The sequence below is a fragment of the Lagopus muta genome, chromosome 19, assembly GCF_023343835.1.
Source record: "Lagopus muta isolate bLagMut1 chromosome 19, bLagMut1 primary, whole genome shotgun sequence".
In the NCBI taxonomy this organism is placed as follows: domain Eukaryota; kingdom Metazoa; phylum Chordata; class Aves; order Galliformes; family Phasianidae; genus Lagopus; species Lagopus muta.
In genome coordinates, this window is record NC_064451.1 from 496,877 (window position 1) to 524,754 (window position 27,878).

General features: G+C 48.6%; 1 protein-coding gene across 16 annotated transcripts in view; it reads left to right on the plus strand.

Moving 5' to 3' along the window:
* The window catches only part of ZNF618 (zinc finger protein 618), a 141,883-nt gene that overhangs the window by 85,325 nt on the left and 28,680 nt on the right, over positions 1 to 27,878 (plus strand). For 12 of the 16 annotated variants that reach the window (XM_048966480.1, XM_048966487.1, XM_048966476.1 and 9 more), the window contains 5 exons: positions 4,800 to 4,838; positions 20,183 to 20,272; positions 21,614 to 21,649; positions 22,406 to 22,483; positions 23,459 to 23,548. In XM_048966480.1, coding sequence (XP_048822437.1) covers positions 4,800 to 4,838; positions 20,183 to 20,272; positions 21,614 to 21,649; positions 22,406 to 22,483; positions 23,459 to 23,548 — 333 coding nt within the window. The remainder of the gene's footprint in view (positions 1 to 4,799; positions 4,839 to 20,182; positions 20,273 to 21,613; positions 21,650 to 22,405; positions 22,484 to 23,458; positions 23,549 to 27,878) is intronic. The other 4 variants (XM_048966479.1, XM_048966484.1, XM_048966477.1 and 1 more) reach the window with 3 other exon arrangements.

Consider the following 27,878-nt stretch of genomic DNA (forward strand, 5'->3'; position numbering starts at 1 on the left):
ATTTATATGTTTATTTATATTGATTGTGAAATTAGGCTATGCATCATATGGTCTGGGTGCATCAACATGCACTCATCAAATTGATATCCATAGATTTCTCATGAACTCAGAGAAGGCATCATTTTGCTTTCAAAGTCTTTTTAACGTGTAGCTATAGAAGATGGAAATTTTCAAAATTTTCTATGTGGAAATTCATTTGTAATTTTCATGTCAGCAATGGAGAAGCACAAGTTGTATTTCTGAAACTTATAAAGTGTTGTTTTATGCTGCTGTAAATTGATGCATGCAGCAGTAACATTTAAAGTGCATTTAAATTGCCCTAAAACAATGAAAATCAAAATGAGATATTTATTCTTGTACACCAGTCAACAAGAAATCAAATTGAAAGCTTGATGCAACTCTGCAAATGTGATTCTTCCAGAAGCAGAGCCCGAGCTGGCTGGTAAAGCACTGCAGCAGTGTACCTGAATGCAGAGAAACAACACACCACTGAATGTGCACATAATGTGTACTGGGGAAAAAAAAGAGGCTTATATAGAGCAAGGCCCTGTGTCCTGTTACCCAGTGAGAATCAGACACTGAGCTGTACCAGCAACAATGCTGGAAATAGCAGAAGACTGCAGGACTTTTGGTGAAAGGTGCATATCCAAGGTTTTATATGGCTTGTATTGACCACCATAACAAACATGAGATAACCTGGTTGATCATACACTGAGGGTGCTGTGCTTCACTCTGCGTGTTCTCCCTGTGAATCTGCAGTCCATGTCTCGGATGAAGCCCTGAAGCACTGGCAGGGCAGCTCTCTGGGTCTGCTTGTCCCCAAGGCACTGCAGGTTGAGTTGCCTCTTACTTGCAGTTAGCAGCTGCCAGAAGGTTCCTTCCATCATTTCTTCTTGGCTGAATGAGGAAGGACCAAGAGCAGGACCTGGCATTCCCTCTATGTCTGATACTTGCTGTGAGCATCACTGCAGCCACCCATCAGTTACCTGAGGGTATGATGACAGGTCAGCTCACCAGCCCCATGTCAGAGTAGCTGGAGTTACTCTTCCTCTCCTCAGCTGCTTTCTTTCAGGGTTTTTTGGTTCCTCTAGCAAAGTACCTCCTTTAGGTATACCTATTAACTCTTGAAAAGCTTTGCTGCTTTTTGCTTTCTTGCGCTGTTCCTGTGTCGCTGACTGGACTTGGGGAGCTGTGGGTTGCTCCTGCAGATGGGCAGAGATGGTGATCAATGGCTACTTCTTGTCATGGGAGAGGGGAGAGGTCCAGACCTGATCAGTACAATTATTTTGGGGCAGAACAAATGAAAAAGCATTCCAATAGCCAGTCCTCAGTCAGTGGCACAAATTCTGTCCCCAGGAGGGGAAACGTGAAGGTTCCACATTGCCCCTGCTTTGCACTGGGATATTTCTGAGCTCGGTTGGGCACTGCCTGCTGTCCCAGTAGCAGCTGTAGCAGGGGAGCTGGGGGCTTGTGGCTGCTGCAGGCCTGAGGTCTTTCGCCCTTTCCCTTCTTGTCCTGACCCGTCACCTCCTTGCTTTGCAAGACCCGGATTTCATGCCTCCTTTGAGCTCAGTTCCACATTCAGACTGTCACTCTGGTGACAGCTCTAAAGAGCAGAAATCATGTTCTTCATTATAGCAGTCGTTTTCAAGAGAAATTGCCTGGATTTTTTTGTATGTGCACCTGAGTCTCCGTGGCAGAGAAGCTATGCTGGAGGTGACTTCCTTTCCTCAGGCTGATTTGGTTTTTGTTGTCTGTGTTCAGGAACAGGTGGTTTCTTGTTGGATAAGTGGCATTCTGTTGTTCATTGAGCATTCCCCGTGGTGCTCAGCATGGCTGGAGGAACTCAGCCACTTCACAGTGCCCAGGGTGGGGAGAACTCTTGCTGGGGAAGCACTGGCTTGCTGGGGTGAGCTCCCACTCTGCTTTGCTCTCAAAGCCCAGATGCAGGTGTTGGAACCCCCCGTAAAGCTCTCTGCCGAGTCAGAAATGTAGGTAAGAAGCATCCTCACAGTTGGGCTACCTAGAAGGAGATGAAAAGCCTGTGTTCCTTATCCCATGCCTCCCCAAAACTGAAAAACAAACCCAACAAGTTGCGTTCTTGAGCTGAATGGCTCCTTTGTGAGCTGCTCTGCTCCTCTCCTGCTGCAGAGCTGGAGCTGCAGATTCTGCCTGTGCTGGTAGGAACCATCCAGGGCAAACACTGCGGCTTCGCCTACGGGAAGGCCGGCCTTAGACATGTACAGTGCTTTCTGTTGAGCTGCGTGGGGCTTTTCAAGTCATTAGGAGGTTTGGAGTCTCTTCAGGAATTAGTGAGCTCAGAAGTTTCGTTTTGTACAGTTTGGTCAGGTTGGAGCAATGTGAGCAGCAAAACATTGCTGTTTTGAGTCAAGAAAGTTATTTCACTTCTAGGTAACTCAAAAATGGCTGAAATTACTTTATTAGGCTTTAAAAAAAAAAAGGAAAAAAAAGTAAATTTAAGAACGTCTGGGCTGAAGCCAAACAAGTGAAATTTTTACCCAGCAGAGAATTCTTCAGAAAGCAAATGAAAGCAAATGGCCAGGCTGGAGGTTAACCCTTGCAGGATGCATCGCCTCCACTCTGATAAAGGGTGGAAGCTCTCCATTTCCAGATGAACATTTCTGGGCTAAATATTGATTTTGTTGGGTTGTTTCTCCTCATTATTTAGTGATGTAGTCTGGTTGCTGCGTTGCCCTGAGGAGGGGCTGGCCAGGAGAAGCTGTGTGCACCGCAGTACGGTTGGTGTCTTTAGAGGATGTTCATTCCAATGGTCTGAGAACTTCTCAGAGCTTCTGGAGTCTCGCACTGATATTTTATGGGAAGGGTTTCTGCTCAGTTCCCAGAATATGACAAGGAAGATGCCTCATTCCGCTGTGAGTGTGGAAAAGAGTGTTCTTCCTATGTGCCTGTTTGTGGAGTCTGAGTTGGAGCAGTTCCGTGAGATAAGAGTAGAAAATTAGTGAAGAAATGACTGATCTTGAGCAGATGGTGTTTTTGTTCTGAAGAAACCTGGGTTTCACCTGCATGGTTACCTGCTGCTGAAAAGCCATGCCATATCTGGGGAGATATTTGCCCCCTGTGCCCAGCATCCCTAGTTTTAACTGCGTGCTTCCAGCTCTGCAGCAGATTTTAATACGAGATACAGAGTTTCTTGTGACAGAGGAGTTAACATTCTTGCTTTCCAGCTTTCCTGCTGATCTCACAATGTTTCAGCTTTCTCAGAATTTGCTCTTTTGTTTAAAGCTGTAATTACTTGGTCTGAGCCCAAAGGTGATTTAGAATGGGCTGGTAGGGGATTTTTAAGGTTTTTTCTTTATTTTATTTTATTTTATTCATTAAGACTTTATCTTATGACTAAGAGTAACAGCATTTCTTAACACAGTTCAGATCTGCTCCTTAAGCCTTTGCGTGTTGCTTGATGTGTCGCTTGTTACATTTAACTATTTTTAAAAGCTATGTAAATGACAGAAATGGTCTGGTGCATGCATAGCATGTATCTTTCCTGGTTTATTCACGTCGTTGCCTGTGAGCACTGGGACAGTATTTTGCAGAACTCCGTTGTGCCACAGCTATCTGTTCCCTGAAGTGATAGCGGGGAATTCAAACAAGTAGCAGCTGAGGAAAAATGCATGGGTTGGACTTGTGAGGTTTTTAATCTGGCCCCACTGTTTATAAAGTTGTGCCAAATTAATTGCATGGTGTTTAATCTCACTGCCTAGAAAAGTGATCGCATCGGGCAGGTTAACCAGAAGAAATGTACAAATTCACAAACGCGCAGGCATTTATTTTTCTTCTTTTCAAGAAACAAGAAGGAAATTAAACGCAAACTGTTCATTACTTAAAGTTCAAATTTAAAATTTAAAAATGCTGTGCCATTCCGCAGCTTCGGCTTTCAGAGCGATGTGAGCATGATTCCAAGAGACACACGGAATATTTGGAAATGTGGTTCTGTTAGTAGATAACTTGCAGTATCTGCAGCTTAGGATGAATATGACACACTTCAAAATGGCTTGGAAGTCCTCATCATTTACAACCCTTGACTTGTAATACTGGGTTTTGTTTTCCAGCTTGCAGCTTTGCCCGTTGTGTTCATTCAGGACTTGAATGCAGTCTTTGCTGTGTGCTGCTGGCGTTGTTAGAGCAGAGGGAGCGTACTGCCATGCGTTCACAGCAAGCCGGGGTGGAACGGCCCCAGGGAGCTTCCTGTGGCTGTGGCCCATCCCTGGCATAGGCTGTGCTGCTGTTGCAGGAGGGGGCACAGTCCCTGGGGAGGTCGCAGCAGCCTGGGCCGCGTGTCTCCCATGGGAGCTGGGCTGGGCACAGCGCTGCCGTCTTGCTTTCATAGAATCCTAGAATGGCCTGGGTTGAAAAGAACCACAACGACCATCTTGTTTCAACCCCCTGCTGTGTGCAGGGTCGCCAACCACCAGACCGGGCTGCCCGGAAATGCACGAGGATTTCCTTCAGCATTAATTACAACGGCACGCCGTGAGCAGCGCCGTGAGACGAGCCGGTCCCTGCAGCCCGTGCTGTACGGCCCTGCTGTGCCTGGGACGGGCAGGATGACGGAGCACGGGGTGCAGCGGAGCCGCGAGGGCTGTGATGGAGCTGCTGCCCGGCTGGGCGCGGAGGCGGCCGGTCCGAGCCCGCTGGGCTCCGTGCAGCGCATTGCTGGGCGCGGGGATCCCTTGCACGGCCCGGTGCAGGACAGCGATGCAGGCGTCGGACGCGGGGCAGAGTCCGCTGTCAGATCTAAGTGCAGCTCTTTCTCTTTGCAGACACTGAAGCTGCCTCAGGTGAAGGAGCCTCACAAGGCAGTAAGTACTCACGGCGCCGTGCGTGCGGAAGGGGGGAGCGGGGCCTGCCGTGTGCGAGCGCCGCGGGCGTTCTGCCCTCGCGGGAGCCGGGACGGAGGCCGAGGGCCCCGCGGGCCCTTCCCGCAGCTGCGGCGCCGGGTTCGGCCGGCAGGGGGCGCCCCGCGCCGCGGACATGGCGGCGGGCGGGAGAGCAGGCGAGAGGGGGCGGCCGCGCCGCGCGCCTTCGGGGAGCGCTGAGCGGACGGGCCCCGCCGCACCGCCTCGGCCCCCCGACCGTCACGCGGCTTCCAGGCGGCCCGGATCCAGGCTTTGCTGTAGGGTCTTTGAACCTGGACCCCACGGTTTCGCTGAGGAAAGGCGGTGGTGGAGCGGGGACCTGGAGGCGTCGGGAGCGCGGAGCGAAGTGCGGGATGTGGGGGGGAGCGGGCAGGAGAGGGACAGGCGGTGTGAGGGGGAAAACCCTCCCCGAGCGGTGGGCAGCGGCAGAGGTCGTGCCCGCTCCGTCCTGGGAGGCTTTCGGTTAAGGCTCCGGGTGAGCGGCGTGGGCGCAGAGACGGCTGGGTCAGACAGCTCTGTGGTCTGTGGTCCCGCTGGATGAGAGCTGCGGGTTTCGTTGGAAGGTAAGTGAGCAACCTCAGTGGGTACAGAGGCACCAAGCTGAGCCCGGCTGGGTGAGGAAACAAGTTAGCTAATAGTAAAGAGCAGAAATAATGAACGAGAGCAGTCGTGCCACCTTGATCAAACTGCTGCCTGTTTGTCAGGCTGGTCCCGTGAGAAGTGCAGGAGAGATGGGGCGGCCTGCAGGACAGCCGTGCGGCCCAGCAGCCACACAGCCAGCAGCTGCCCACGGAAGGGCTCTGCAGATGGGCTCTCAGCTCACCCAGTGACACGGGTCTGCAGCTCCAGGCACAGACTGGAGGCTGCTTCGCAGGCTGTGCTGTCTGCTCTGGTGTCTCTCGCTCAGTAGCTGCCGTGCTGCCTGCTGGTGTTTCTCTTACCTGAGCCTTTCCAGGCTCATCTCATGCTCACTTGCTTTGGATTTTGGCACGGAGCTGTCTATATCCTGAGCATGTTTGTTTGGGCATTATAAGCATCCTTTCTGTCTGAGCTTTGCATGTTTTGTTTTTTTTCTGTAAGTGAACTTTTTCTCTTCTTGCGTGGCACGGGAGTGCTTTTGGCTGAGAAACAGAGGGCAAGACAAAGGGGAAAAGAGTGAGGGTTTGTGCCCCTGCTATGTGAGTAGACCCCGCACCATTTGAGCCATAGGAGGGCGTCTGTGACCAATATCTGCCTCTTCTGTTGAGGCTGCTGGCTGCAGCTTAGGGAACTGGAAAGAATGGGAAGTCATGGGTGTGAAAAATCCCTGGGAGGGGGCAGCAGCAAGAAGCTGCTCTGTGAGCAGGGTCAGAGCAGCAGCCTTGGTAGCTGCAGAGGTGCAGCAGTGAGGACAGGGGCTGCCTTCCATCCTTCCTCGGGGCAGTACGACCCTTGCTATCCCCAGTGCAGGAGATACGGGGCCCATTGTAAGCAAACACACTCGTTTCCCTCCCAAAATAGTCTCACATAGCTGAAGAGCTGGAGGCAAGAGCCGGCCACCAGAGCAGGGCGTTGGTGAGTGGTGCCATTGCCCACCTCTGCAGAAGAGCCGCTGTGTGTGTCGCCTGTCTTACAGCTTTAATGTGGAACAGCTCAGCCAGCACTGCTGTTCCTAATTGCAGATGGTTTCCTGACGAAGTCACCTTCCCCTTTCCCTCCTTGAAATAATTCAGCTGTCTTCTTTCCTCCCTATGCCCTCTCCTTTGGGGCTGGATTCAGTCCCTGGCCTTGCCTTCTTGCCTCTGCATGGCTCTTCTTTGACTCAATGGTCCTCTTGTTTCCTTGTTCCGTTTGCTCCTCTTATATTTTAGGAATTTTTTATTTATCTTTCCTTTCCTGCTATTTTTGTTTTTCCTGCTGCTCCAGTGCCATTCCTCTGCAACTCGATTTGGCTGTTTACACCCTTTCTATTACAGACATCTGTATTGTTCAAACCTTCCTTTGCTATTTTGATCTTGTTGGGAACTTCTAGATTCTTAGGCTCTGCAAGCGAGGTTTGCTGTCTTTTACCAAAATTTCTTAGTATTTAACAGTTAAGGCAGGATCTTGTTCTCTCCAATGTGCTTCTCCATGGGTCTTTGGGGCATAGAGTGCATCCATTCAAAACTTACTGAAGAGGATCCCCCTTGTCCAGCAGCAGATCCTTGGCAGTGGTTCAGGTAGCTCAAACTGCAGGTTTTTGAGAGATGTTCACGTTTTCCCCATGGTGGCTTTTTTGGAGGCAGCTGTTCCAGCCACAGCGGTCACCTGAGGAATTTGGGGGCAGTGGGGATGCATCTCCAGTCTGCAGAGCACAGTATGTGGTTGTGTCCCACCCAGCCGTGGTGGCAGTCAGCTGTGCTGTGCTGCACTGCTAAACCCCAAGGGCAGGGAGAGCTCTTTGCTCTTGGGAAGCACCATCCCCACCCTGCTGTGCTGGGTTTGTGAGCTCTGCTTGGTCTGTTGGATGGTGGTGGGTTTATGCAAGGGGCTGGAGGGCTGCGGGAGGAGCAGGCTGCTGCAGGCTGGGCTGGCTGCTCTGGGAAGAAGGAAGCTATGGAGTGAGCAGGGCCACGGCTGAGGCCACTTCTTTGTTTGCTGCTTAAAGAGGAGATGCTGGTGTTTAGACTTTCCAGGTGGGAAGGCGCTTAGAAGACTCCCTTGAGGAAAAGCTGTTGGTTATGTGCAGCCGTTGGGGTTTTTAGTCTATAGATTTCCTCTGGGACTCACTTTTCTTATTTGAACCCATTCTTGCCAGAGATCTGTGGTGCTGAGGAGAGAGAGTGCTCTTGGGGACACGGTTGCATGGCATTGGGAGCTGCTTTTTAGCTTTGGCTCAAGGTCCAAGACCAGAATTCCCACATGTAGAGAGAAGAAAACAATACAACCCACAGTGCTAATGTGTTAATAGGGACTTGTCGAGCTGCCACCAAATTTGACTGATAGGGAAGAAGGAAGGAGAGAGGTTTTGTAAAGAAAGCCTTCTTCGATATTTCTTCGTGGACAAGGATGGCCAGTTTGACTGACTGTTCCCATGGAAAGGCCTGGCAGTCATTTCTGAGATGTTTTCACGTCTGTGTTATTTGCTCCAGACTTTTCAAAGTCCTCGGGAAGAAGGTGTTTGTACTAGATGTGCACCATCATTCTCCATGGAAATTCCATTCATGGTTAAGGGAGTTTGAAACTTTGTAAAAACAGTCTCCCTCCTGCTGCTCACATACCATGGGAAATTCTTGGCAACCTAAGAGAGCTAAATAAAACCACTGGCAAGCAGAGGTCCCCAAACCCTTCCCAGCAGGGATAGTGCCAGCAGTGTGGCTCCAGGCAGCATCACCTTGGTGTGAGCAGGTGCTTTGCAGGTTGCCTTCAGTGCACATTTCACATTTTAGGGGCAAGAGTTAGGCTGTGACCGTTGTTGAATCAGTGACTGCTGAGTGCTTGCTTAGTGATTGCTGAGCCACTTCCCATCATTTATCAGCAGTCCCAGGTGAATGGAGACTTGCCAGTGTGACACCCAGCTACAAGAAGAGTTGGAAGTTGGATCCAGGAAAAAGCAGGCTGTCAGCTTGACCTCGGTGTCATAGAAGGTCATGGTGCAGATCATCTTGGGTGTGCTCATGCAGCGTGTGCAGGTCAACCAGGGGATCGGGCAGCATGGGCTCAGAAAGGCAGGCCCTGCCTGACTAACCTGATCTCCTTCTATGACTGGGTGACCCACCTAGTGGGTGTGGGAAGGGCTGTGGATGCAGTCTACCTAGACTTTAGTAAAGCCTTTAACCGTGTCTCCCACAGCATTCTCCTGGAGAAGGTCTTGGGCAGGTCAGTGCTCTTTGCTGGTTGAAGAGCTGCCTGGAATGGCTGGGCCCAGAGAGTGCTTGTGAACGGAGTTACATCCAGCTGGTGACAGGTCAAGCGGTGCACATCAGGAATGGATACTGGGGCTGACCCTGTTTAACTTGTTAACTGGTGATCGGGACGAGGGAACTGAATGCACCCTCAGTGAGGGTGCAGGCGACGTCACATCGGGGTGAACGCTGATCTTCCTGAGGATAGGAAGGCCTGGCAGAGGAAGGCACAGGCTGATCAATGGGCTGAGACCAATGGCTCAGTGTGGGGAAGGGGAGCTCAGATGAGATCTCAGTGCTCTCTGCAACTGCTGACAGGAGGTTGTGGTGAGGTGGGTCAGCCTCTGCTCCCAGGTAACAGCGATAGGACGAGATGATGCCCTCATGTTGTGCCGGGGGAGGTTCAGGTTGGGTATTAGGAAAATTTTCTTCTCATAAAGAGTGGTTGGGCATTGGCCCAGGGAGTGGTGGAGTCACCGTCCCTGGAGGTGTTCAAGCACAGGGTGGATGTGACACTGATGGAGAAGAGTTGCACCTTTCCTGGAATTTTTAATACTGATACTGTGAAAAGTGGGAAAAGTCAGAAAGAAGTGATTTGCAGAGCATGAATTTTATCTGTGGTATGCTGATCAGTGTGGCTGAATCCAGGCAAGCCAGCTGATGACGTGGTGTGATGTGCTTTTTTGAGGGCCATGATCCCCAAGGTGTAGTAATTTAAAAGCAGGCGGCGCTCCCAGGCATGCAGGCTGCTCCGTGATGCAGGCACTGCCCCAGCCATGTACTCTGCAGAGTGCCAGGAAGTAACAGGGAAAGAAGTTCCTCTCAGAACTGTTTGTACAGTTCTGTTCAAATAGTTCCCTTGCTTTCCTTCCTGGCAGTGTCACACTTTGTCACTGTGGCAAATCTGTGGCACTTACTGCAGGTTTGAAGACCGCTAATGGTCATTTCTGGCAAATCCTGTTCTTTCTGTCTCCATCCTCAACTTCTGTTTACATGCAGTGCTGGATAAGAGGCTAAGCCGAATTTTGAACTGTTTCTCAAGAGCAGATGCTTACAGCAGGTGCTTCTGCTGCCTGCAGGTTACTGCTGTGCAGCTCAGTGGACCCCACTATGCAGGAGGTGCAGTGTGCAGATCCTGCCTGCAAACCCAGACCGTTGTGTGCCTGGCAGCTCATTGATTTGTTCTTTAAATGCTAGCAGAAATGGAAGCGGTTTTCTTAACGTGTTCGTGCATCCTGTGAACAGCCCCATAGGCTGAGAAATCATGGTCCAGATCCAATGGGTCCCAGCACTGACCCAGATAACACGACTGCTTTTTTACCTTGCACGTGTCTGTTGTGTTGGAGCCCATTTCTCCTGTTTGCAAAGAATTTTTGAACAGTCTTGCAGGTGATGCTGTTTGCCAAATGTTTCAGACCAAAGTTCCCAACTTAGAGCGACTTTTTGATGTATTATGAATTGCTTTTCTTGTTAACGAGCGCTGCTTTACTGCATTGGGCGTATAAAGCTTTTATAATGGAAGGCTTACTCAGGTGTTCATGTCCTACAGAGAGAAAAACAGATCTCTCCTCCAGGAAAGGGAGCACAGCTGGAAATGAGGGGAGTTGTTTTTTTGATACAGTCCAGGCTTCAGCATCTCTGCAGCTCAGAACTGGCCCTTAATGAGAGACTGAGAAGTGGGTGGGCTGCACTCTTCTTACCTGCAAAGCTAGAAGCTGATGGAAAGCATGCTGCTATGGTGAAATGATGAGGAGTGCTTCAGCTCCAGGGTCACCAGTGCAGCCTGGGGATGGAATGCTGGTCAGCAAGCCTTACATGTGCATTCAGTGGCACACAAGAGGAAACAGCAAGGAGGGCGGTGATGTACAGCATCTGCTGTGGTGTCACAGGGTTAAAAGATGCTGTTAAGGTCAGGTGCCTGTGCAATGCAGGGGGACCAAGGTGGCTGTCAGAAGAGGTGCCCCAGCTGCAGATGGATGCGCGGACAGATGCAGCACTGTGTCCCTTGGATTTGGGGTTGCTGACTGAATGCTGTCACCGCCCCTGGCTCAGAGCTGGGCCCTAGGGAGCACACTGGAGGCACAGCAGAGCTGCCTGCCTTCAAGCCTCGTGCTGCAGCACCTGCATTGCTGCACATCCTGGCAGATGCTGTACCAAGTGCGAGCCATTTCTGATTACTTGATTTCTTCAGTCATCAGGTACTGGTGGTGTAGCAAGATAGCTTTTAGTTTGCGGTGCTCTTGGACTCCTGGAAAGCTGGCTGTGATTCTCACCAGGTCGGTGGTGCTGGGGATTGAGCTGCTTGAGAATGGGCTGTACCTGTGCTGTCACCAGCAGTGTCCCACTGGTGCTGGTGCTCTGGCTGGGTGCTGGGCACAGCACATAGCACTGACTGCAGTGTTGAGAGCAGTGCCAGCTCCCCTCCCTGCCTGTGGGTGCTGCAGGCTGCAAACTCACCTGTGGCTTTCTTTCCAGGGTCTTAGCCAAACGTGTTTGGAGTCATTACTTGTGGGCAGGATGGTGGCTCTGAGCGTGTCTCTGCTGTGTGACATTGTTTAGTTGGAGGAAGAAAAGTAATTTATTTCTTTTTTAAATAGTAAATACTTCACAACCCTATAAATGAAAAAAGAAAAGAAAGATTGGCCTGAGCTTTTAAAAACAGATTTCCCTTTGGGCTCTGACTAAGCATGAGAAAGTTCAGGCGGAAAGGGAATTTGTTCAGAAAAGCAGTGAAAGGTTAGGAGTGAGGATGTGGGCTGGAATGCGCCTTGCAGTCGTTAGCTTGAGAGGCGTGGTGTTAATGCCTCACATGTGCAAAAACATCTTAAAAGTTGTGAATTCAACCCATTAAATTAATGTATTCAGAATGAGGGTTTCCCTGCCCACAGCCCGTACACGTGCAGGATGCGGCGATTTCAGCGTTCTGAACAGTGATGGAAGGACTTGTAAGTAGTTTGCTGCTGTTAATTTCAGGTTAGGGAAGAGCCCTGACCATCTACATGTCTTCATTAGTTTTAAATATTCAAATTTGCAGCCTTAATGTTTCCTTACAGTATATTTTAGCCTTTGTTAGAATTGTTGAGTCATAGAATCCTAGAATGGCCTGGGTTGCAAAGGAGCACAGTGCTCATCCAGTTCCAACCCCTGCTATGTGCAGGTCGCCAACCAGCAGCCCAGGCTGCCCAGAGCCACATCCAGCCTGGCCTTGAATGCCTGCAGGGAAGGGGCATCCACAGCCTCCTTGGGCAACCTGTGCCAGTGCCTCACCACCCTCTGATGAAAAACTTCCTCCTAATATCCAACCTAAACCTCCCCTGTCTCACTTTAAGGCCATTCCCCCTTGCCCTATCACCATCCACCCTCAGCTGTACCACCTTCTGTTTATGTGCTCCCTTCAAGTACTGGAAGGCTGCAGTGAGGTCTCCCTGGATTTCTTTTAACTCTTTAGGGATTAACAGAGTGAAACATGGGCAGTGTCACTGTTGTGGTGAAACCCCCTCGTGCCTTGCACCAGTACAGCCTGATGTCAATGCAGTGTGTGGTTGCGCACCCACGTACACGTGCCACAGCCAGCAGTTACTCATTTACAACTTTGATTAATTTTTCCAGTGTTCTTATTTAATAATACTCCTGCTCCTTGGGGAAAGCTATAAAAATGGATTTTATTTTTTAAGGCGTTTGCATTTTAAGTAGGTAAAGTCTCTTTAGATTCCCATTTGCCTAACGAGTAGATGAATGCATTCATCTCCAAACGGTCTGAGACCAAGAATGATAAATTCCTGTGCAGGAAGAGGATGTCATGGAAGCACTAAGGAACTGAGGCTGTGGTCTGCAGCTCTGTAGCTCTGGGAAGGACCAGTTGCTTTCTGTGTAGTTTTAGTCTGAGTTTTTAGAAAGAAGGTTTCAACTTTTCTGTATATCTGTGAATTTCATGTGATCTTATTAAAAAAAAAAAAAAAAAAGAAAGAAAATTTCTCCCTCTTTCTCAGATTGTGAGCAAATAGACCATGTTTACAGAAATCTGGATTATACCGTGCAGCAAATCTCTTTCACCATTCCTAGGCAACAAACTTGAAGGAAAAATACATTTATTCTAATAGAAAGGGTAAGAGCTGTAGTAATCCCATGTTCCATTCATCCATCAGTTTGTCCTGAAAATGCCAGTAGAGCTTTTCTGAAGATAGAATTACATCCGTCCCTTTCATCAGGAAGCGATACGCTTTCCATGCTCCAACGTGAGCTGAAATTTAGCAGCAGAAAAGGTATACAGACATCAGTGCCATTAATTATTCCAGATTCTTTCAGCCTGCCCCTTCCTCTGCTGAGCATTTCAGCAACATTATAGCAGAATAGCACACAAAACTCTTACTTCAAGTATCTTTGAAATGTATTAAGCACTATCCCAGTCAGTTGTAAGCCAGGAGGTGCAGCAGACTGCACTGCTGTGTGACCCAGCCTGCCTCACCATGGCGCTCAGGATTTTCACTTTTAAGGGTCTCGGTAGCCAGGAAGGGCAGAACAGTGCAGGGATTGTGTTCTTAAGATTTCCTCCTTTCAACTAAGCATAAAGGTTCGACCTCCGGATTATCTTGGACAGCTGTAGAGAGAAGGCTTTCCTGTCTCCTCTGTCATTCCCAGTGTGAAGTTTAAGGTGCCAAGAGCTCTTCCTCAGGGCTGCTCAGTCATTTAACTATCACTTTTCCTTTCCACTTTGGAATCTGTGAATCCCCATCTGGAAATCGCAGTAACAACATTTCTAATCAAGGACAAATGAGTAAGAAAAAAGTCCAGATGAGATTTGTTTTCCTTCATGCAGCCCATCGTGCTACATCATTGAATCTGGGCAGCTGTGAGCAGGTGAGCAGTGTACTTCTCAGCCAAACCTTCCGATTTCAAAGGAGTTGACAATAAAATGGCTCTTACTGTATCTTGTGCATAATTCCGCAGTATGGGCTGAATTGAATTTTTCACTTGTGGTGAGGATTCAGCATCCGTGTTAGTGTGAACAAAAAAGAAATGATATTGCATCAGCAGGTGAGGTGTGTACAGGTGTACTGTTGTTACGCAGAGTGGATGCTGCAGATTGTTGAGTTTCTGGTAGGAGAACATCAGCGCTCTCTTTCCAGCATTCTTTCACTTACACTGAGATGAAATTTAAATGGAAAAGGATCCGGCGCTGCCCCGAATTGACACCAGAATGACATAAGCACAAAACTCGATCTGCTGGCGTTAATTATATTGTCTGGCATGTCTGATTTGTGGCACGGAATCCAAACATCCTGTTCGTAATGCTGATTTGGGGGATAATTGCAAAATGCCATAATATTTTCACTTTAAATTGCTGATACTTGCCGTCTGTTTTGATTAAACTTCAGTGTACTTTTAAGTGTAGAAGGAAACACTGACGTGCAGCAGCCAGGCAGCCCCTGGGAAGAGTTTTCTGTCTGTCCATCCAGTGAGCACAGCCCAGAGCTCCGTCCTCCCTGGAAGGCGAAGGAAAACACCACCCCAGTGTGACCATCACTGTGATGAAGGAGGGCTGGCTGGCTGTCAGCAGTGGATTTGGGATAATTCCGCACTGTGCAGAATTTCCTGCTAGTCTGGTGTTGGGTTCCCAACAGGGAGGATTGCATCCAGCCCTGGATGCACAGTGTAGGAATATCCATCATGCTGACTGCTCAGGTGATGTGTGCTTTGGATAAAGCATCAGGAACTCAGAGAATTCACTGCCCACTGACTTGAAAGCATCCTGTGAAGTGCTGTAAGGTGCAATCAGCTGCTGAGCCCTGTGCCTGCCTGCAGCTCACAGCCTGCCTGGTTGAAGGTGGCCTGGCTGCCTGCAGCTTTGTGCCTGCCTTCTTGGCTTGTCGCTTAGGAGCCCTGCTGAGAGGCATGGGAAGTGCCATGCTAGGCCAGGCCAACGTGTGCCTAAATAAATGTCTGCTGTGACAGAGGCCAAACGTTCATGGGAAGGAAGGAAGTGATCATGAAACGAGTGATCTTGGAATAGCCCACAGGGAAGGATTTTTCCTAACCCCCAACTTAGGAGTGGAGCCGTTGGAGCCTTTGTGTGCAAGGAATTCTCTCCTTTCCAAGTTTCTGGATTTTATGATTATTTAATCTTTACTAACATAACTTGGGATACTTTAATCCCCTTGCGGGACTGCTGCTGACTTCGGGCTTTCCAAGGAATTTTTGCCATTGGACACCTTTGAATCGAGCTCTGTGTAACAGCTTGCCACTGATTTTACTGGCAATTCTCTCCTTGGCTGTAAAATGTCAGGTATAAAGCTCCCAACTGCAGTGCTGGAGTGAGGAGTGGAGGGAGGGCTGCAGGCAGTGAGCATACATTGCTCCCAGTCTCCCCCCAGTCTGGTATCTAGAAGGGAGCTCCTAAAGATGCCGAAGGGCAAGGTCAGAGGAACTGCCTTGAATCTGCCTGGGAAATATCCTGCAAGCTGAGGAAGCCATAAATGTCACCTTGTCTCTCCAGGTGCCCGTCTGGCTTCTGAAAGACAGTAGACAACTCTCTCTGAACTCTTTGTGCCACAGAACTGAGTGAGGGTCCCAGATAGTTTTTCTCTGGCTCTGTTCTAAGGAGACAGTAGCTGTACAGTGAGTCGTCTTCTAGGGATACTGCTCAGGTCATCCATGTTGGACACAGCTCAGAAAGGTGCTCTCCAATGGTGGAAAAGCAGAACGTACCTCAGAAAATTCCTGTATTTCCTGTTGCTTTGTTTGCATCAAGTGGCTTCGTCATGGTGGCTTTGGATCTCAGTGGAGTGTTGGTTCTTGTTCCTTTCAGTGCAGCAGACATCCCAGGAAAGACGATGTTCAGGTGTGTCCTACACAGCCCTCTCACCAGCCCGCTTCATTCACCACCAGCAGGACACTTCAGCACTCCAGCATCTGCCTGCAGCTTTCCAGGGATGTGATACCAAGCAGCGGTGTCTCACAGACTGTCCACAACCCACTGCCCTTGGCTGGAGGGCAGTGCTGTCACTTCGTTGTCATAGAGACCTTGCTCTGAAAGCAGCATCACAACCTCGTAGAGATGACAGCTCAACCCATTGCAGCAGGCTTAGCTGTAAGAAATCCAGCTGCCTCCCCTGGCAGGGATGTGGTTGGGCTTTATGAAGCGCTTGGGCAGCCTGGGTGTTCCTGGGGAATCCTGAGGGATTCCTGAGGATTAGTGCTTTCCTCATCATTCCCAAACCTCCTGCTGGAAAGGAGGAGCAGGGCAGGTAATGCTGTGGTGCTGTGCAGATTGCCCTCTTATACACTGCTGGTTTTCTGCACACCAGGAGCTTGGAGCGCTGCTGGGTTTCAGCAGCAGTTCAGCAGGCTGTTGTAACTTCTGTTCACCGGATTTCCATTTCCACATTTGGAGGCTTTCCCAAACGCACAGCTGTCTGTGCTGTGCTCTCTGAGGGTGGAATCACTTAAGTTTGAGAAGTATCTGCAAAGTGCCTTGTTTGCTGTGAGAGCTCCTGTGGCAGGTCGCTTCTGTGGCTTCTTCCATGCCAAAGGTAGCCGTGATTCTGGGGCAGGCAAAGCTTACTGCTCAGTGTGGGGAAGTCCTTGGGCATCCCACAGCCTGCTGTGCAGAGATCCGTTTGTGCCGCTCAGCGGGCGGTGTGATCTCATCCTTGCAAGGCTGTCATCTGGATCATCTGTGTAACTGTTTCCAGTTTGGGTTCCTGTGATGTTGTGCATAGCTCACAGCCCAGTGGAAATTTGAGTTTGTGTGCTTTGTGTGGTCTCAGACTCCTGCACTGAGGGCAATTTAATTGATCAGTATTTTTAGCTTGCGATACAGAAGTCCTGACCTTTCAACAAGTCTGATTGCTATTGTTCCCTTCTGGGTTTCTACAGCAGCAGAATCCGGAGGTCCTGGGCCAAGTGCCCTGCAGAACAAAGTCTCTTTTGCCTGCCACTGCTAGGCACGTACTCTCTGCCCATGCTATTTCCTGTCAAAATGAAATACGTGTTTTTTTCTCTGCTGGATTTCTGAAGCAAAACAGCTAAAAGATCTCAAACTGTTCAGCGCTGCGTCTGGGAAGAAAGATGGCCTGGCTGCTGCTCCCTGGGGCGGTGTTTCAGGAGCCACGAGTCACTGCTGAGCACAGACCACACGACAGCACTGCCAGCAGCAGCCCTGCAGGCAGGCAGAGAGCAGCGCGTTCCCTGGCTTGTACTGCAAGCAAAGTGGTTGAAAGTGCCTTCTGATCCCAGAGCTGGGGTGCTTGCAAAGCCTGTTGGCTGTGTTCGTATGCCAGCCCTTCACATCCAAAGAGCTGCTTTGTTACATGCCCTTTTTGTGGAGGTGATGCTGTCCTTCGGTGCGTGCATTCCATCTGACTGCGGGTATAGGGCTGTCATGCTGCAGCTCCTCCTGAATCGTGCTCCCTTCTGAAAGACTTATGAGCATGAAGGAGGAATTGTGTTTTGGAGTTTGTTGTGTTTTTTGTTTTGACTGTTAAATGTTTTGAAACTAGGTTTGTGGCAGTGTAATGTAGTGCTTGCTCAGCTTGCAGCAGGGATGCTGGACTGTCACCTAAACAGTAATCAACAAAATCAGCCATAAGCAAAGGCAGTGGACCTGCAAGAGTCCCATGTAGCTCTTCCCACTGCCAGCTGTGCTGCTGTGTATAGCAGGTGTGGTGCCCAGGCTGGATCCTACCCTGCCCGGTGCAGGGTACATGGTATCATTAGAAGCTGTCCAGCAGCACATGCAGGCTGGTTGTGCTCACTGAGCTCCTTGCTAAGGAAGCTGTTGTGCCTGCAAGGAGCACAGGAGGTGTCTTTGAGCTGCCAGCAATGACAGCTCTATTGCGTACAGCTTGGAACTGTGGAGCAGCCCTGCAAGAGTAACTGCTGCTCAGAGAGGGGAAAGCTTCACTTCACACCAGCAGCCTGCTGCTGTGCTCTCCACACTGCTCCTCACATCTGCGACTTGGCACTGCTTGCTGAGTGCTATCACAGAGAGAAACAGCTTTGTACCAACACCAGCTGGAACAAACTCTCACTTCCCGTGATGAAGGTTGTTCTTCCTTAGGGAAAGCAGTCCCCTAACAGAGCGAATCAAACCCTGTTCTCCTGGTCTGCACCTGGTCTGTGCTTTCATTTCCCCATGCTGCCCAGGGAAGGAGGTAGTCACCCAGTCAGGCTCAGCCCTGGCAGTGCCACCCCAAGTTACAGGAGCTGTGCTTTGCTTTGCTTTGCTTGTTGGACCTGTGAGATGCTACCCCAGTGCTGTGATGTGCCCAGCCTTTCCTTTTATTTCCTTCCATTGAGTGTGATTATTGAGCGCTTTGCTTCCAAGCTAAGGCTGTAGCAGTTTTATTCCTCCAAACAGAGATATTGAAAGTGCTCGACATCAGGTACTCCTCTGAAGAATTAGAGTTCAGTTATCTGCTGCATGGCTCATTAGTCTTCAAGAAGGAGGTTGGCTTCTTGTCTTCGGGAACCCAGTGATGTGGGACTGATTACTGATGGCTCGTTATGAATTTTCTCTGCTCATAATTGACTGTATATTTTCACAGCAGGTACACAGGTAGTCACTAGGAATCATTAGATTCCCTTTGTTGTCACGTAGGGCCCTGGGTAGATTAAGACCCTCTGCACCATTGTATGGCCACAGAAGGGGCTTGTGTGAGATTGCTGATGAACAGTAATTAGATGTATCTTTGCAGTGACTCCCTGTGTTTCTGTCACTTGGACACTGTTGTTTTGCTTCTCTCCATCCTCCTGAAGCAGTGTATCCTTTGCATCTTGCTCTGTTCATCTGAGCTCTGTCTGACTTTTTCATCCTGGACTTTATAAAAATCTTTCTGTCTGGCTTACATTGCTCTGCCCTAATTAAGATAAAAAGATTTTCTGGTAGCAGAAGCAAAGTTCCAGTGCCTGCCTGTTGAACACCTGGTGTTTGGTGTTGTCCTCCCATGCATTGCTGTAGCTCTACTTCCATTCTGCCAAGTGAAGAGTGGGAAGTGAAAGTTCATGTAGTGCTGCAACCCCAAGTTGAACCATGAAAACAAGTCCATGGTTAGACTGTATCAATGCATGTGAGCTTTAAATTTGTATCTCTGATGTAGATAAATGATGGACAAGTAAAACAAAAGTGTGCATACTCTGGTGCATTAGAATGCAGTGTGGAGCAGATAAGAGCAAACAATGCTTTGGTTCTCTGATGAGTGCAGACAGTGGGGCTGAGGAGCTGCAGCAGTGAGTGTGCACAGCCCTGGCTCACTCCTGCTTTCAGGTGCAACCCTTTAGTTTTAGGATGCTTTGTAGCTGCCCAGGCTGATGTGCTCTGCTCGTAACAGGCCAGCTGTCAGGGCTGCCAGCTGCTGTGGCCACAGTGGAGACAGCACTGCAGATGGCACACAGTGGCTGCCTGGGGGTGAGGGCATGAGGCTGATACCAGGAGGTGGAAGAACCTCGCCAAACTGACCATCAAAGATGTTCTCGGGGTATGGCACCGCTGCTCTGATGTTCTTCTTCCATAGGCACAGTATCTGGACCAGAGACTTCCACTGTCCCAGTCAGAGCAGAACAGATCCATAAGCATCCCGAGATCTTTGTGTGTCTGGCTTCCCCTCCCCAGCCTGACGTGGCTAGGCCCAAGGGCTCTGACAGAGAGCTGGGCATGTGTTAGGGTTGGTACAGCTCTGCTCAGCGTTATGTTCCCTGTGGAGTCGGAGCCATGCCGGCAGCATCTCCCCAGCGTTTCCAGGGGTCCTGCAGAAGGTCACTGTCCCAACTCAGAGGCACCACAGCCTGCTGCAAATCTTGCTGTAGTGCTCCTCAGAGCAGTGGCAAGGAGAACAAAACTCCCTTTTTGAAGATGTCTTACTCTGATCCATCACAGGGACAGGGTTTGTGCAGGGATGGAACCAGCCCACCTGTGTGAGTGCACACAGGGACACAGGGCAGCACAGGACTGCAGCAGCGTGGGGATGTGGGAGCGGAGTGACGTGAGGGAGCAGACACCAAATAGCAGTGGGGTAACTGTGATGAAGGGGAAGGGAGCTGTTGTTGGGGTGGAGTGAACAAAGAGGATGTAGGTACAGACACAGAACCAGGCTCACTGGGCTTTGAGTTCAGTTCTGCCGGTTCATCTCATCTTGTCTGTGCTGTGACCCAGTTCTTCTAAAGGAGATTTCAGCAGGACCTGCTGTGAGGTCCTGTGGGGCTTCACTGGGGAGCAGAGCTGCCTGACTGTGAAAGAGAAATGCAGAAATGTGAGTGTGGTGCTCACCAGGGTCATTGTGAAGCAGCGGCTGTCTGCGTGCCTGAGGAATTCCACAGGGCACGTGGGATGGATGTAACAGCGTGGGGTGTGTGACTGAGCAGTGTTGTCTGGAGCACTTGCTTTTTAATTGAAGGTTTCTGAAGTGGCCTCTTTTCTTCTTCCTGCAGACAACTTTAGGTACACGTGTGACATTTGTGGGAAAAAATATAAATATTATAGCTGCTTCCAAGAGCACAGAGACCTGCACGCTGTGGATGGTGAGTACTGTTTTAATGCTTAGATACCTAAGCTAGAATGAGACATCGGTGCCATGTGATGAAGGCCAGATGTGGTCCTGCAGGACCTCGCAGCCCTGCCGTGTGATGTGTCGCAGCATCCCTCGCTTGCCTTTGTCAGGGGAGGCACAGTCCTCATGCTCTGCAGGGAGAAGGCTGCTGGGCTCCTTTCTCTGCGTGCATCAAAACAACACCCTCTGCTGGGACCTGTGGTCCTTGCAATCCCCCGTCTGCATTCCTGTTTGTGATTAAGATGGAAATCTTATTGCTGAGTGCTCCAAGGTAAATGGTCAGTTTGGCTGCTGGCTGGGCAAGGGTTGGTTGCCTTTTGGTTTCTTACTTCACAGGTTTGTTCCTAACATGCTCCTCTGTGACAACCAGTGTTTCAGAGTTGAGAAGTATTGTTTCATTCTTGTTAATTACTGTGGTAGTGACCTGATGCTGTTCAGCCCAGTTCTTCCTGTGCAAATTTAGATGTGGTCAAGGCAGTGACACTCCAACAGAAGCAGACGCCCTCCTCCAGAAGCACTGTGTTTCATTTTTCTATACATGATGGAGTAGGAGCAGCAACATACTGTCTTTCATTTGCCTGCCTGTGCTTGCAGGGCACTTAAAACCCTGTGACATGGAGCCCACAGCTGCTGCAAACTGTCATTGCAGGTGCTGGCAGCCTGCTGATGCTGCTCCTCACCTGGCAGAGGAGGGAGGGAGGCTTGGCAGGAGGTTTCAGTTAACTGGAGCATCTCAAAAAAAACAAGTGGTTTTTTTTTATATACAAATAAATGCTATCCAAAAAGTTTCCTGCCTAAATATGCTCAAAGAGCAGCACCTGCTCTCTGCCACATACTTACCAGAATTAAATGCGTTGGGCTAAAAGTTGCTGTGAGACAGATGTGTCTGCTCCTGTCAGAGGTACCTGCAGAGCTGTGGCTTAGGGAGCTCTTGCTAGGCTTAGGAGAGGGCTTTGGACATAGTTTCTGCTTGTTTCTTGTAAAGCCAGTGTCCATCATGGCTCCACCAAGGGACCAGATGTGTGTCAGCAAACACAAGTGTGAAGCTGGAGTGCATCTGAACTTCCCATCGGGCTGTGCCCATGTCAGAACAAAGGCCATGAGAATCTTTGTATTTTAGGGCTGGGCATGCTCAAATAGTTCCTGTGTGGATGCTGATGGGAAGAAGAGGGACTGGGGCACAGAGCCTGGTGTATTCAGTGGGGCTGAAACGTGCTGAAGCAGTGCGTGAGGTAGAGGAGGAAAACACGGCCATTTCAGAGGATTTAATTTCTCTTTTGTTTCTTCCCCTCCTTTTTCTATTCTGTGTTAGTTTTTAGTGTGGAAGGGGCCCCAGAAAACCGGGCAGGTAAGCTGAGATCCTTCGTGTGCTTTATTTCACAAACCTTTTCAAGCATTCAGTAGTTCAAGCGCAGCAGGTCTGCCTCTACACTTGTAAGAGTCCAGGGAGTTTTGTCACTGATTGCAGTGGGAGAAAAGCATCCTCTGTTCCTCCCTGATGTGTTCACCCCATAGGTTAATGCCCAGCCCTAGTAGATCCCAGGCTTTTGTTATAAATACAATTGATCAGGCTTCTGAAAAATCAAAGAAACAGGTATTCCATGTCTCAGGTGATTTAGTGACTCGTTCAAGGCATAAATTAAGTTATTTTATAAAGTGGGTTGGGTACTGATTTGCTTTGAACTGTGCTGTGATATGTTAGAAAGTCACTGATCAGCATCTGGTAGCTGACTTGCTGGCATTCTGCATTACTGTGCCCACTTTCAGACATTAAAACATCATTAGGTGGGAGATGCACTGGAAAAAAATCAGAAAAGGTAACTCAGCCTCTGTTTGTTCAGTGTTTCTTCAAGCAAAATCCAACACATTATTGATCTGTAAGTCAGGATACTGGGCTGGAAGGGGTTTGTTATCTGCTTGGGGCACCCGAGGTGGAGGAAGGACAAGTCAGACAGAGGGATCGTTGGGTCTGTAATTCATGTTTTGAAATCTTGTTACAGATCAAAATATCATTACAGATGCAGGAGCATTGAGTGCCTGTGCAGCTGTAGAAGGAAAACCTGAGGGTGTTGTCAGCTCTCTTTCTGGTTCTGTTCTCTTGCAGACCCCTATGACCAGGCCGTCATAGCAGCAGAAGAAGTGAAGGAGGAGGAGCCAGAACCGTTCCAGAAGATTGGTCCAAGTATGAGTTATTTTAGAGCTTCATACCTGAAAGAGGAAGCACAAGGGTTTCAAATCTGGCATTAGCAAAGGTGTTGGGACCTCATGGATGGTGAAAGATACCTTTAGGTTCAAGTGAACACCAGCCATCACCAGTCCTGGCCCTGAGAAGTGCAGCTTTGTGACGTTTTGTGTTCAAGAGCTCTGTTAAGAGAAGATGGAGGAAGTTTAAAAGAAAAGCAAAGTGGTGGTGATTAAAGAGGATCCTCAGGTGTTTTGGCAGAGCTGGCAGTGTTAACATGCACACTGCCTCTGTGGTGGGCTCACCAAACACATTCAAGAGAAACAAAAAAGGGACCAAATTATGTCCTCCTGATTCATCTCCATTTTGGATACAGTTGATGAACCCTGGGTTTTGCTTCAGCTTGCAGCTCACTATCAATTCTGTACTTCCCAGCACTGGTGGGAGCAGAAAGTACCTGTGTGTGGTTACCCTGCTCCATTTTGTCAAGTACCCCCAAAACACAGATTGGCACAGAAAAACTCATTGCAAGAGAAATCTATTCCAATATAAACATTCTGTAATTAAGACTTGAACTTGACAGCTCTGTTTCCTGATCTGAGTGTCCCTGTTGTCCATGCAGCACATACCATCTGTAAATAGAAGACAAAATTGTCTGTAGTGTAGACTTTAAAAACGGATTCTCTCTTTTGCTTTATGCACTTACCTGCTGAAATTTCAGACAATCTCTTGTACCTTTTTCAGTTCTGCTGGAGTTGGTCCATCACTGGATACTTGCTTCAACTGCTGCCTTTTCTGGGAAAAGAATTTTAGGGCAATTATAGGGCAGTTAAGTTCCCAGTGCAAGAGGAAAAAGCTCTAGTGCTCTTTTTGTCACCTGGCCTAGTTTCTATGTAAAGAGACAAGAAGTCAGTGATTTTGTGAGAGGTTGCTGCACTCCTTTCTGATTTTTTTTAATGTATTTCATCTTCACAGAAACTGGCAATTATACCTGTGAATTCTGTGGCAAGCAGTACAAATACTACACTCCATACCAAGAGCACGTGGCACTGCATGCACCTATTAGTGAGTATCCTGCTGGAAATCTTTCATTACTATGATATACAGTGGTTGCTGATAAAGATGAGGGCTGCCAGGAGGGTATATTAATTTTGTGGATCCTTCCACTGGACCCTGTGGGGTTGCAGCTGTCAGACTGCAGATCATGTGCTGACCAGGGCACTGCAAAGCTGGGCTGGAATCTCCTACAGGAACCCTGTTACTGTTAGGTGTCTGATGTCACTGAGCTTTTACCAAAGCCCATGCCATTCTTCACGTATTCCTTAGGGGTTGATACTTTATTTTGTTGCTTAACTGAAAGCTCCAGTGCCCAAAGTGTTCATTACGAAGAGACCCACGAACTTTTCTGGCCTCCCCTAAGTAATCAACACACATCCTCGTGGGGAAGCATCTTTCTTAGGAGCTTCTGAGAAACTATTGCAGACAGCAAGTTCAAACTGGTTTTCAAAATCATGTGAATTACCTTGGCAGCTTGCTACTAAATCACAGGCAATAAAATATTTATTTCAGGGAGCTCGGGAAAAGGCAGTTCTCAGCATACTGCATGACACTACAGTCTGCACTCCCCAGACAAAGGGCAGATTGTAATGAGCAATTCAGTGTAATTCAGTGCATAAGTCTACTAAAAATAGTTGAGAAGCTCTTCCTACGTGCTGGTTTAGGATGCTTTAAAAGTATGCGGAGAAGTTCTTTGCCCCTAAACTTTATGCTTTTTTCATAGCATTGTGCTGTGCTGTGTTGCAGTTCATGTGCTGTGAGCCAGCATAGTTGCTCTTTTGCCCATGTTTGCCAGGCTGCCAGCTGTTTGGCTGATGATGGGGATGGATGAACTTGAGCTCGTTAGATTAAGTCAATTTTGTTAGCTGCTCATCTGCAGCCAGCAGAGGGAGTGCACACTCCTTCCTCGCCAAAATGAGTTTCAGTTGAGCTCTAAAGTAATTGTAATAAGGCAGGTTTAGTTTTAGACTTCTGTAGAAATAAATTGGGAACATAATCCACCAGACCATTACTTTGATGGTAGGTCTAGGCCTGGTGGCTCTTGACAGCACCCATGTAGGTTCTCTGGAGAATGGAGATAGACCAGCTCAATGGTGGAAGATATGGGGCACAGAAAACCTCTGCCAGCAGTTGACCTGCTTACCTCCATGAGAGTTAACTCAGTGCTTATGTTTGTACATCCCTGCACCCTCCACTTCCCAGGGTAGACAGTAGTCTTAACCTGGGTGTCATCAGGTGCTCAGACAAGCTGCTGGGGGTGAAGAGCAGTAGCTCAATCTCATAGAATAGGTGGTCCCACTGACACCAACGTTTGGTGTCAGTGCACATGCAGACCACTCACGTGCAGACAATCAAAGAAACATGGTGGTTGTATAGCTAAGGAGCTGTGTGCTGTGAGTAGTGTATGTTGAATCTCTGTTCCACAAGAACAGATCTCTGTCTTCCCAGTACATCCCATTTCAAGGGGATTTATCACTGAGGATCTGTCTCCCTCCTCCCAGCCATCTGTAATAATAGGCTGCAGCTGCTGGTTCCAGTCCAGGCTATCCTATAAAAGGAAAACACAGCCATTCCTCTTTGAGAGGAATTTGCCTGAGGCAGGCTGTGCAGGTCTGACTGCAGATACAAATGGTCCATGGAGGTACTTCTTCCTGTGCAGAGTGCAGTCATGGGGTCACCTGCCCAACATAAGGCTGAGGGCTTGTGCTGTGAGCTCAGTGTGTGTTATTTGGCTGCTGTAAGTCAGGTCAGTCTGAAACTGTAATTTGGGTGAAGTCAGAAAACCAGGTGTTAGGAGAGCTGCTGAGTGAAAACCTGAGCTCTGAAGTGTCAGGATCTCAACTGTCTAGGGGAGGGATTTGTCAAGCAGGAAGGTGTGGCTTTCCCAGTTGTCATGAGTATTGGAGGAGGTGGCACACTGTTTTGAATGCTGAGGTTGGAGCCATTCTTGGACCGTAGTTCATGTAGTAGCCTTTGCAAAGAAGAAAAAGCCTGTCCCTACTTCAGATTAGGCAGTAGTCACAGGGAGAACATGTCCAGTCCTTACAGCAAGTAACTTTCACTAAGTGGTCACTTAAGAACAGATCAGGATAATACTACCACAAGGTTTAAAACCTCCTTATAAACTTTTTCCCTTTTTTTTTACATTTTTTTTTTTCCTCTCTTAGTTGCCATGACCAGTAAGATTTATGATTTACAGTGACAAACCACTAACCCTGATGAGCATACAGGAGAGGGTGTGATTAGCTCCCAGGCAGGCTGGCCCATACATCCTCCCACCTTGCTCTTCCTGTCAACCAAAGTCCTGTGATGTAGCTGTGAACACCTGGTTTCTGATGCAGTGCATAACTGGCTTTTCTCAGCCCCCAGCAGTCATGGGAAGTAAAGCTGAGACTCTGTCTTTACCATGGCTGTGGTATTATATGGCAAATGCTGCAAAATTAGCCTGATAGAATAAAGAATGCAATTCAGTATCACCAATCCAGCTTTTTAGGTCTCTCTGCTGGAGTACAAACTTCCCTTCCGGAGCCTGTCTTTCTGTGATGATGGATTTAAAGTTATTGCAAAGAGGCTAAAACAAAGACTTGTATCCTGCAGAGTCTATGGAGCCTTCCAGGATAATTTTTGGTCATTGCTGCTCGATATCTGCTGTCTGGCAAAGCGCTCTGCTGTAGGGGTCACTGGAATTGTTAATGCCAAATGTCTCCTTCAGAAGTCCTCTTTTGGTAGTCAGGAGATAGTTCTAGCTTTAGGAAAAAGCCCTGAGTTGTTACTCTTTTGGAATATTGATACTCACAGTGTTTTTATTGGCCAACAGATCTGTTCAGTTTGGGAAGGGGGTCAGATGCTGTTTCCAAAAAAAATGAATTGTAGGATTGGAGGCATGTTTGTTGTCCCACATTTGAAGGTAACTGTGCTACTTCAAATGTTCTTAGATGTTGTGCTTACAGAGAAAACCTGGTGTGTTAGGGATGTGGACAGGCTGGAAAAGCCTCTGAGTTAGGTTTTATCTTCCTAAGTCCAGGATTTCCTGGTAACTGCTGTATGGCACCAGACTCCACAGAATGAGAGCGTGTGGTGAGAGCTGTGGTGTCTGCACAGCTATCCACAGCCATTGGGATGAAAATCTGATGTGATGTCAGGTCCTCAGAGTGCTAATAAGTCTTGACGGCGCTGAGCAGCCTCACGTGAGGCCTCCACTCACACACCAAACCCCAGTGACAACTCAGCTGTGTCAGTCTCTCTGCCTGTGCTACCCTATGGGATATCAGTCTCTTGGTTGCAGACGTGCCTCTGCCTGTCAGTGGGTCTTGTTGATCAGACCCCGACTTCCTCGCTTCACCGCACTCCTGTCACAGAATCACAGAATGGCCAGGGTTGGAAGGGACCTCAAGGATCATGAATCTCCACCCCCCCTGCCACATGCAGGGCCACCAACCTCCACGTTTAATGCTAAACCAGCCCCATTGCTCTGGACCTCCTGAAGGATTGCTGAGCTGTGTCTGACCTTGCTGATCCTCGTGAGACCAGATCTTGCCTCTGACCTCTGAATTGACATGTCAGCTTGACCAAGGTGTGCTTCATCACCGAGAACGTTCCTGATGACCCAGACTCCTGGCTGACCTGGCTGCCATCTCTGTGCCTGCCGGAGGCTGTGGGATGGAATCTGTCTCATGAGACCACTGCCCTGCCAGCCCTTTGGTCAGACTGAGCTTCTGAGGAGACGGTCAGACCTCCTGCATGCTGATGCCTGAGGTGCTCATGGAAATTCATCAAGCCTGACCACTCAGTTACTTTTCTTATTGTAAAGAGCACTGGATACAATTTGTTTGTCAAGAGATGTTCAAATACTTGCAGTGTTTCTTAAAGATAGGTGACATCAGGGCTTTTTCTCTTAAGGAAAGCAGTTCTTTGTGGTGGTATGTCTGGTATCCCCTCAGGTCCTGCCTGACCAAGAAAATAAAAAGTAGATTCCAGTTGTTTGTCTTTCCTTCCTCCATGTCATTGAGTGAAACTTGAGAGTTCAGATTTTTTTTCCCACTCCAAACCTGAAGTGCCTTAATTTCTTATACAACAGAAATGTTTGTAAAAAGAAGCACATGAAGAATCTGATAGATTTCAGGACTGTTTTTTTCCCTTGGAAAGTTCCAATAGCAGAGGTTTCCACTTAACGTACGGAATTTCAGGCCATTGCTAAGGAATCCCTTTCCATCATGTCCATTAAAGAGAGATCTTTCTCCAGCAGCAGTGGTATAATACCATCCAAACCATCTGAATGACATTTTTAGCCATATTTCCCATCCATCCTGGCAAGATCTTTCTGAAGAAATATGGTGCA